Source organism: Chaetura pelagica, unplaced genomic scaffold (genome assembly GCF_000747805.2).
Source record: "Chaetura pelagica isolate M959 unplaced genomic scaffold, ChaPel_1.0 scaffold1222, whole genome shotgun sequence".
Lineage (NCBI taxonomy): Eukaryota > Metazoa > Chordata > Aves > Apodiformes > Apodidae > Chaetura > Chaetura pelagica.
In genome coordinates this window covers 365,639-374,054 of record NW_009952494.1, presented here as the reverse complement: position 1 = coordinate 374,054, position 8,416 = coordinate 365,639, and the positions used below count along the sequence as shown (strand labels likewise).

At 56.7% G+C, this 8,416-nt stretch overlaps 4 protein-coding genes across 4 annotated transcripts in view; 2 read left to right on the top strand and 2 right to left on the bottom strand.

The window, feature by feature from the left end:
• Nucleotides 1-119, bottom strand: part of PCSK7 (proprotein convertase subtilisin/kexin type 7) — a 16,914-nt gene extending 16,795 nt beyond the window's left edge. Inside the window, exon 1 of the mRNA XM_010008899.1 lies at nucleotides 112-119. Within this exon, the coding sequence (XP_010007201.1) occupies nucleotides 112-119 (8 nt within the window). The remainder of the gene's footprint in view (nucleotides 1-111) is intronic.
• Nucleotides 120-273: 154 nt separating this feature from the next.
• On the top strand, nucleotides 274-5,949 carry RNF214 (ring finger protein 214). The gene is made up of 12 exons (XM_010008886.1): nucleotides 274-408; nucleotides 665-804; nucleotides 1,427-1,495; nucleotides 2,212-2,308; nucleotides 2,538-2,626; nucleotides 2,841-2,943; nucleotides 3,079-3,177; nucleotides 3,471-3,847; nucleotides 4,317-4,452; nucleotides 4,546-4,647; nucleotides 4,995-5,090; nucleotides 5,693-5,949. Exons 1-12 carry the CDS (start codon nucleotides 274-276, stop codon nucleotides 5,756-5,758), a joined length of 1,509 nt encoding a protein of 502 aa, XP_010007188.1. The 3' UTR covers nucleotides 5,759-5,949.
• Nucleotides 5,851-8,416, top strand: part of CEP164 (centrosomal protein 164kDa) — a 49,531-nt gene continuing 46,965 nt past the window's right edge. The window contains 2 exon segments of the mRNA XM_010008898.1: nucleotides 5,851-5,881; nucleotides 6,709-6,741. Of these exon segments, the coding sequence (XP_010007200.1) occupies nucleotides 5,851-5,881; nucleotides 6,709-6,741 (64 nt within the window).
• BACE1 (beta-site APP-cleaving enzyme 1) overlaps nucleotides 8,091-8,416 on the bottom strand; it is a 2,734-nt gene continuing 2,408 nt past the window's right edge. The window contains exon 9 of the mRNA XM_010008888.1: nucleotides 8,091-8,401. Within this exon, the coding sequence (XP_010007190.1) occupies nucleotides 8,091-8,401 (311 nt within the window). The remainder of the gene's footprint in view (nucleotides 8,402-8,416) is intronic.

Here is an 8,416-nt window from a genome sequence, read left to right as displayed (position 1 = left end):
GGGTGCTGCCCCGGGGCTGGGGGTGCCGTGGGTCTGGGCGGGGGGCTCTGACAGAGGCGTCTCCCCTCACAGACCGACTTCAAGACAGTCGATACAGACGTGAACACAGACCAGGACATCGAGAAGAACCTGGTGGGTACTGGGAGCCCTGGGGTCGGGTCCGGGCTCTGCTGCTCCCCGGGCGGGGGCTCTTCCCACGGGGTGTTTGTTGTCGGTAAAGCCACAACCCCACAGCCCTTCAGCCCCTCTCTCTGCTCCCCACGGCAGGACAAGATGATGTCTGAGCGAGCTCTGCTCAAGGAGCGTTACCAGGAGGTGCTGGACAAGCAGAGGCAGGTGGAGAACCAGCTACAGGTGCAGCTGAAGCAGCTCCAGCAGAGGAGGGAGGAAGAGATGAAGAACCACCAGGTATGTGGCCAAGTCCTCTTGGACTCCTGCCCAAACTGGGGTGCTGAGCAGCTCAGCACTAATTCCTGACACGGACCTGCCCCTTCCCCCATAGTCATTGCCATCTATCTTGTCTGGGGCTGCTGAAAAGATTTTGATGACGCCTGTAATCCCATAATCTCTCTTCAATTGATCTAAAATAATAAAGGGATTTAAAGACAAAACTTTTCCTTGGGAGTTTTGCTCTTTTGACTGCCTGGTGCCTGTTTTCCTGCAGGAGATCCTGAAAGCCATCCAGGATGTCACCATCAAGCGGGAAGAGACAAAGAAGAAGATGGAGAAAGAAAAGAAGGAGTTCCTGCAGAAAGAGCAGGACCTGAAAGCAGAGATTGAGAAGCTCTGTGAGAAAGGCAGAAGGTATTAGTGTGAACAAGAAAGGGTTTGTTTTGGGGGGCGGGGTTTGTTTTGGGGGGCAGAAAAGGCATTGCTTAACCCTGATGTAAAGGGGTTCACTTCAAGCTTCTTAGACTAGATGTTAGGAAGAATTAACTGAAGGAGTGGTCAGGCCTCTCTGGTCTTTTGTTTGTTTGGGTGGGTTATGTCATTTGTTTCCTGTTGTGGATGGTTGGACTTGGTGATCTTGGAGGTCTTTTCCAGCCATGATGATTCTGTGATCCTTGGAAGCAGCAGGTGTATTGGCAGGTGGTTTGGGACAGACCTGTGGAAATCAGTGTTTTTACCCCATGGGCTTGGAAATGGTTTTGGATCAAGCTCCTTTAGCAGCAGCTCCAGCTGCCCAGCCCCTCTGTGTGTTGTGGGGAGCACAGCTCCCTGCCTGGAGCCTGGTGCTGTGCCCCAGCCCCCGGGCACTGCTGTGACACAGCACAACCCTTGGCTCTCAAACATGGATGGGGCAGCGCAGCCTCTGGATCGTGCCCTGGCACTGGGCAAGTGGCTGTGAGACCTGGTGGAATGTGGGACCTGCCACAGGTGACAGCACCTGCACAGCAGGTGACACTGTCCCTTGTCTCTTGTGCAGGCTGCTGAAGGAGCAGGAGGAGAAGGAGAACAAGATTGCTTCTCTGATTGCCGAGCAGTCGGATGAAAAGTGAGGCTCTTCCCTGGTACCAGATTAGTGCTGCTGGATCCTCTTTTCCTCCCAGTTGTTTGGCCTTGGAGTGGATCTGATGGCTGTGGTGGGGTGGGCTGGAGGAGTGGTGTGACACTGCTGTCCAAGGGTTTCATCTCCCAGCAGGCTGGTGTCCCCTTCTCTGGATTAAATCCTCTTTGATCCTGGTCACAAGCAGGCTCCTAGATCCTTGTGACATAAAGATCCCGTAGGATTAGAGTGGATTGGCTTGGCTGATAATTCCATCCCTCTGGTGGAGTTACAGCTCCCCAGGTTTAGGCAAACCTGCTCCTCTGTCTGCTCCTGGCAGCTCTGGACTCTGGAACACTGGGATGTGTTACAGCCGGGCAGAGCAGCTCCAGACCCTGATGCAGGAGCTCCTATAAGGCAGGTGGAGAAGGGGCAGCTTCATTCTGCCCTCGGGTCATCTCCTGGCTCAGACCTGTGCACCCTTCCCTGGAGCTGGGATGGGTTTTGTCCAGGGGAGTTCCCCCTTCCTCACTTTGCCCTGGGTATTGGCATAGTCTGGGGACAGTGACTTGCACATCCTTGGGAACTGTGGCTGGTGTTGGGCTCTTCTTCCACAGTTCCACTCCATCCAGATAAACAAGGGTTGTTGGCTTTTGAGGGGTTTGTCAGCTCTCCTGTCCCACACTGTCCCACTGTCTTAGCAAACTTCCTGTGTGCCTGTGCAGGCAGCTCTGGGAGATGGAGCTTGATAAGCTGAAGAACCAGCACAATGAGATCAACAGGAACATTCTGGAGGAGACGGAGCGGGCCTGGAAGGCAGAGGTTAGTGGGAGACTTCTTAGCTGCACTGCAGGTGTTGAAGAGGATTGTTTTGAGATCCCGGGTGGTTAATGAGGAGTTAAGGATGGGGCTAAGTCTGTGGGACAGGAGGGGTAAACAAGTGTCAGTGCAGTAAGTGTGAGCTGAGAGCAGTGCCCCAGGGTGTGGTGAAGAGGTGAGTTTGGCAGTGAGGAAGAGCAACTGATCTTCACGTGGGGCCTCTCCCTGCTAGATCCTGTCCCTGGAGAGCCGGAAGGAGCTGCTGGTGTTGAAACTAGAAGAAGCAGAGAAGGAAGCAGAGCTGCACCTCACCTACCTCAAGTAAGTCCTTGGAGTCTCATGGCAGATGACTCAAGTGTCCCTGTGAGCCCATCTTCCTCCACTTATTCTGGAGGTTTGACTGAACTAGTTCCAGGTTTCCTGTGGCTTTCTTATTGGAATAATATGGTGACACCATGTCCACTTCTCTCATGGGGTGTCAGTTGCTCCCACTTGGCTGGCAGTTGAGGGCATGGTTGCAAGTGGGAAAGTGTAGTTGTGCTTGCAGGTCTGCACCACCCACGCTGGAGACCATGAGGCCAAAGCAGGAGTGGGAGATGAGGCTGAACAGGATACGAATCACCAAGGAAAATGTCCGAGTAGGTTCCTCTGACCATTCCAGGGCTGAGAATGTTCTGCCCAGGCAGGAGGGTCATGCCTCCTCTGGGCACACGGTGCCCGAAACTGCCTCAGTGGCTTTGATAAATGCATCTGTTTTCTTTCTTCTTTGTTAGGATCAGTTCAACGACCACATTCAGATGGTGAGGAATGGGACGAAGCTGAGCAGCCTCCCACAGATCCCGACCCCCACGCTGCCACCTCCGCCCTCAGAAGTGAGTTCCTCTCCAGCTCTCACTGCTGAGAAGCTGCTGTGGGGCCTGGGGCAGCCCCACTGCCTGTGTCTTGGTGGGATTGTGTCCTCTGAAGCCCCATGCTTGTCCCCGTCTGTCTGGGCTGGCTGGTGTCCCTGGGGAGGAAGGGAAGGGGCTCCTTCCTGCACCAGCAGGAGCGTGGCTGGTGGTGCCTGCATCTCAGCCCCACAGCTGGCAGGAAGGCAGCCAGCTCGGTGTCCAGATGGGCTTATTCTAACCAGGCTTTTCCTCTTCCCCCTGTTTTTCTTCCTCAGACAGATTTCATGCTGACAGCATTCCAGCCCAACCCATCCCTCACCCCCAGGCTCCCATTCCCCATCGGACCAGTTCCCGTTCCCATGGTCATGCCAAGCGCCGACCCCCGGACGCTCTCCTTCCCTCTCCTCAACCCTGCCATCTCCAGGCCCAACCAGCCCTCCCCGCCACTCCCTGCTTCCCAGGGCAGGAGCAGCCCAGTGGTGGGATCTCTGCTGGGCACACACAGCCCTCACATGCCTCCTGCTGCCTCCATCCCTCCTCCACCCGGCCTGGGAGGGGTTAACGTGGCTCCCGAGTTCCACAGGCCGCAGCCAGTGGATAAGCTGGAGAAGCTGCTGGAGAAGTTGCTGACTCGGTTTCCACAGTGCAACAAGTAAGTCCAGGGTTGCCCTTCCCGGGGAGGGACAGAATTATAGAACAGTTAATGTTGGAATGAACCTCAAAGATCATCAGGTTCCAACCCCCCTGCATGAGCAGGGACACCTCCCACCAGACCAGGCTGCACAAGCACATCCAACCTGCCCTTAAGCACCTCCAGGGAGGGGACATCAGCATCCTCCCCGGGCAACCTGGTCCAGTGCCTTCCTGCCTTCATAGTGAAGAGTTTCTTCCTGATGTCTAACCTAAATCTCCCCTCTTTCAGTTTAAAACCATTATCCCTTGTCCTATCACTGCCCTCTCTGGTGAAAAGCCCCTCCCAGCTCTCCTGTAGCCCCTTCAGGCACTGGAAGGTGCTCTAAGGTCTTCCCAGGACAGCTTGGGTGCGGGACAGGGTGGGGAGGGTCCCCGTGGGCAGGGGCTGCTTAGTGGGGCTGGGAGCTCAGCAGCTGCTGTCCCTGCAGGGCCCAGCTCACCAACATCCTGCAGCAGATCAAGACAGCTCGAAGGACCATGGCAGGTCTGACCATGGAGGAGCTGAACCAGCTGGTGGCAGCCAAGCTGGCAGAGCAGCAGGAACGGGCAGCGGCCGGAGCACAGGTTAGAAAGTGCTTTTCCCCCCAGGGATGTGGGGTTCCTGGGCTGTCCCTTCCCCTCTGGGTGTTGCTGACATCCCTCTTTGCCTTGCTGCAGCCTCTCACTCGAATCCGGGCCCCCATGTTCTCTGCTCCTCTGCCTCAGATCAGCACCCCCATGTTCCTGCCCCCAGCTGCCTACCCCGGAGCAGCCTCCCACGTAAGGCTTCCAGACTTTCCTAGAGTGCTCCCAGTCCTGGGGGAAGCTGGCTGGGGAGGAAGCCTCTTGAGAAATGGCTCCAAGGATGAGCCAGTGAAGCTGGGACCTCTCTCCTCATGTAGGAGGGAAGGGTTAGGGGCATGGGTTCTTCATGTTCTGCATCAGGGGAGAAGGGCATGGACACGAGAGAGGTGTCAGGGGCTCTAACATCCCGTGGGCAGAGGGAGGAATGGGGCAAACTGTGGCTCCTGGCTGCAGCTGGTGGGACCAGTACCTGGAAGGTGGAGAATGTGACAGGTGCTGGGGTGTGTGACTTCCATGCCTGTCTCTCTGTTCCCCTGTCCCAGGCCCCAGCTGCCTGTAAGCTGTGTCTCATGTGCCAGAAGCTGGTGCAGCCTGGTGACCTGCACCCCATGGCCTGTTCGCATGTGCTGCACAAGGAGGTGAGTGGGCTTCCCTGCTGCGGGCTGCTCTGAGGTCCCTCCCAGTGCTGGTTCCCTTTGGGAGCCCTGGGCATGTGTAGGGAGTCCCTGTTGTACTGAGAACTTGCCAGGAGAAGGGTGTGATCAGTGAAGAGCTGCTCTTCATCCTGTCATCCCCCCGTTTCCTTACTAGGCCACCCTGAGTGGCCATTGGGTGGTAGCTTTAGGGACAAGCTTATTCCAGCCCCCAAGCTGGTGCTTGTTGCTGTGAGGTTTAGATTCTGCCTTCCTGGAGCAGAACAGTCTGGAAGGATCTAGAAAACAGGGTGAGGGAAAGATTTGCCACTGAAGCCTGGTGCTGAGCAGTGGTTCACCTGCATAGGCAAACCCCTCATGCCAAGGGTAACTGCTGAGGAAATGGAAAACCAGGCACTGAGGTTGCCTGCTGATCCTGCTGGGTTGAGTAGGGCTCCCTCCACATCAAACATCCTGATGGAGGTCATTGGAAGGAGCAAAATAAACTGCCCCTTAAAATGAGCCCCTGGCCAGCACCCTGCTGGAAGGCAACACCAGGTGGTGTTGGGGTTGTGCCGGTGGCTCTTGACTCGTTCTCTCTTTTCCAGTGCATCAAATTCTGGGCACAGACCAACACAAATGACACTTGTCCCTTTTGCCCCAGTCTCAAATGACGGCTCCTCGAACAAAGCGGTCCCGCCCGGGGGGTTGCTGTGAATAGACAGGATCAGTTCTAAGATTTCTACAGTTCTATATTTATACGACCATGTATACACATGTACATTTTTATTATATAGGTAATGTGTGTATAGAAAGTCTGTATACATACAAATTCATAAATAAAAGTGTGTATATTATGCAGTGATTTGGTGCTGCTCCTTATTTCTGAGTTTGCAGCCTCGCTGGTTCCCCTGGAGTGGGTGCTGAAGATCCCAGCATGCTGGGATGCTGGTGGCTGCCTTAACTGCCCCTTCCCACTGAGCTTCCAGCAGCTCCTCCAGGACACCCCACCACCCCATGCCCAGGAAACTGGTCCCCTGGACCTTTGTTACCCCCCCCGTAGCAATGGACACGGATGCAGGGCGGTTTTTGTGGTCTTTTTGTTGTTTTTTTTTTTAATGTAATAATAATTTACAGTGTTAACATTCATTGTTCTTACATAGACGATAGGTTACAAGAGTACTGGAGTCTACAGCCACAGCCTGTGCTCCCCAGCCCCTTCCGCGGGGCAGTTCCCACCCCGCATTCCTGGCCGGACTGCTGTGCGCTCGATGGAGCGCTTGGGATCCAGCGCATCCAGCTGCGCTGCAGCTCAGGATAACCAACCTGTTCCAGTTCCTAGTTTCCCCTCTCCTGGACTTTCTCCTAAAGCCGGGCTGACTCACCAACCCCTTTCTCCATGGATTTCAGTGGGATGACGAGGTGCTCAGCACCGCTTAAAATCTTGCACTTCTTCCAGAGAATTGATTGATTCCCCTCTTCCCTCCCCCAGATTTGCAGTTTGTGGCACAGCCGGGCAGGGCGAGAGGCAGCCAGGCCATGGGGCTGGAGGAGCTGCCTGCCTGCAGCCCCAGCCTCGGGGCACAGGCTGCCCAGCCTGGCTTAAGGCAGTGGTCCACAACAGAGTCCCAGGGGGTCCTGGAGGGGGGTCTGGGGCAGGCACAAGGGTGTGGAGGTCTGCGTGGCCCTCTGGTGGGGGGGAAGGGCTGGGTGGGTGCAGGTTTGGAGCAGGGGAGCTGGGTGCTGCTCGCAGTAGGAGTGAGGTTGGGAGGGTTGGGGGCTGTTCTGGGGTGCCCTGGGTTTGCTCCTCACGTGCTGCCTCTCGTGCTGCTTTGCCAAAGAAACACTTCACTGCAGGGTTTGGGTCGTGAGATTTTTGCTTGGTGATCACCACAGCCCTGCTGAGCTCCAGCCCTGCCCTCCTTCCTTTGTCCCTCCGTCACTGTCACCTCCTCTGACAGCAGCTCAGACCACCTCTGATCCACAAAGTGCTTCCAGCCTGGCCTTGGTTTGCAGCCAAGGCCCTGGGCATGAGCAGAGGGCTAAAAATATTTTAAAAAAAACCAACCCCAAAACAAAAAACAGGACCAAACCCCCTAAGGTTGGGTTTGGAACAGTGGCTTTCAGAGCTACAATTAAAAATAGAGATATATGCATATATTGTACAGGTGAGAAGCGACTGTGGGGGGAGTGACCTGCTATGTACACGCCCTGCGGCACCACCGGGGGACTCTGGTTATAAAAAAACCAATTAATGAAATAAATACACCCACGTGTTTAAAAAAAATAATAAAATATGTAGAAATGCTGTAGCCCCCACTGCCTGTCCCCAGGCTGCCAGCCAAGTGCCTCGGGAGCAGGAGCTGGGGTGAGGACACATGGATTGGGGTGACCAGGGCTTGCAGGGGGCAAGGAGGGAACCAGCCCCTGCAGGTTCCCCTATGGCTTTCCAATGGGAGGTGGGCACAGGGGGTCCTGGGGCTGGTGGCAGTGGAAGCACAGCATGGGAGGGCAGGGAAAACACTGTGGGAAATGGTGGAGTGAGTGAGGTATGGGGGAGCAGGAGGGCTGGAGGGGAAAATCCTGCCCAGGGCTGGCCCCTGTGGGGCTGTGGATGGGGGGGCTCAGGAGATGAGACTTCAGGGAGATGTGACCTCAGCAAGTGTCCTGGGCAGGGAGATGTGACCTCAGCAGGTGTCCCTGCACAGAGATGCCAGGCTGAGGGCTGAGAAGGGCAGCTGCACAAGGATGGGTAAAAGGGGTCAGGCAGGAGATGGCTGGAGGGTGGATGGAGCTTGGGACAGCTCGTCCTGGTGCCAGGGCAGAGGAGCTGCCCCAGCCCCGGGATGGGGTGGCTGTGCTCCCCCCTGCCACGTCCTTGCTGTAGGTCCCACAGCTGCTCCTGGCCCTGACAGCACCGAGACCCCCAGGCCAGGACTGCCCGAGCAGGGGGTCTGCACCCGCTGTCCCTGCCCCGCGCCCCGGGGCCGCCCCCGCGCTCTGCCCTCACTTCAGCAGGGAGATGTCGTCGGCGAAGTCGTCGTGGTCGCGCCGCAGGCAGCGGAAGCAGCGCCACTGGAACACCATGAGGCAGAGGGGCAGCATGAAGAGGGCGCAGATGGCGGCCATCACGTAGGCAATGGTCATCAGGGTGGACTCGTCCGTCTGCGGGATGTTGTAGCCGCAGTCCTCCATGTTGGGGTGCAGGTAGGGCCCCTCCACCGCCGCCGTCCGGAACTCGTCGTGCACTGCGGGGGGGAGAAGACAGAGCTCTGGCCACCACGTCCACGTCCCCTCTGCTCCTCCCTCCCCCCGGCCTGGTCCTCACCGTG

Coding starts and splice junctions, on each gene's coding strand:
- RNF214 (XM_010008886.1), top strand. CDS start 274: ATGATGTCTGAGCGAGCTCTGCTCAAGGAGCGTTACCAGGAGGTGCTG. Junction 2,309..2,537: donor AGCGGGCCTGGAAGGCAGAG/GTTAGTGGGAGA, acceptor TCTCCCTGCTAG/ATCCTGTCCCTGGAGAGCCG. Junction 3,178..3,470: donor TGCCACCTCCGCCCTCAGAA/GTGAGTTCCTCT, acceptor TTTCTTCCTCAG/ACAGATTTCATGCTGACAGC.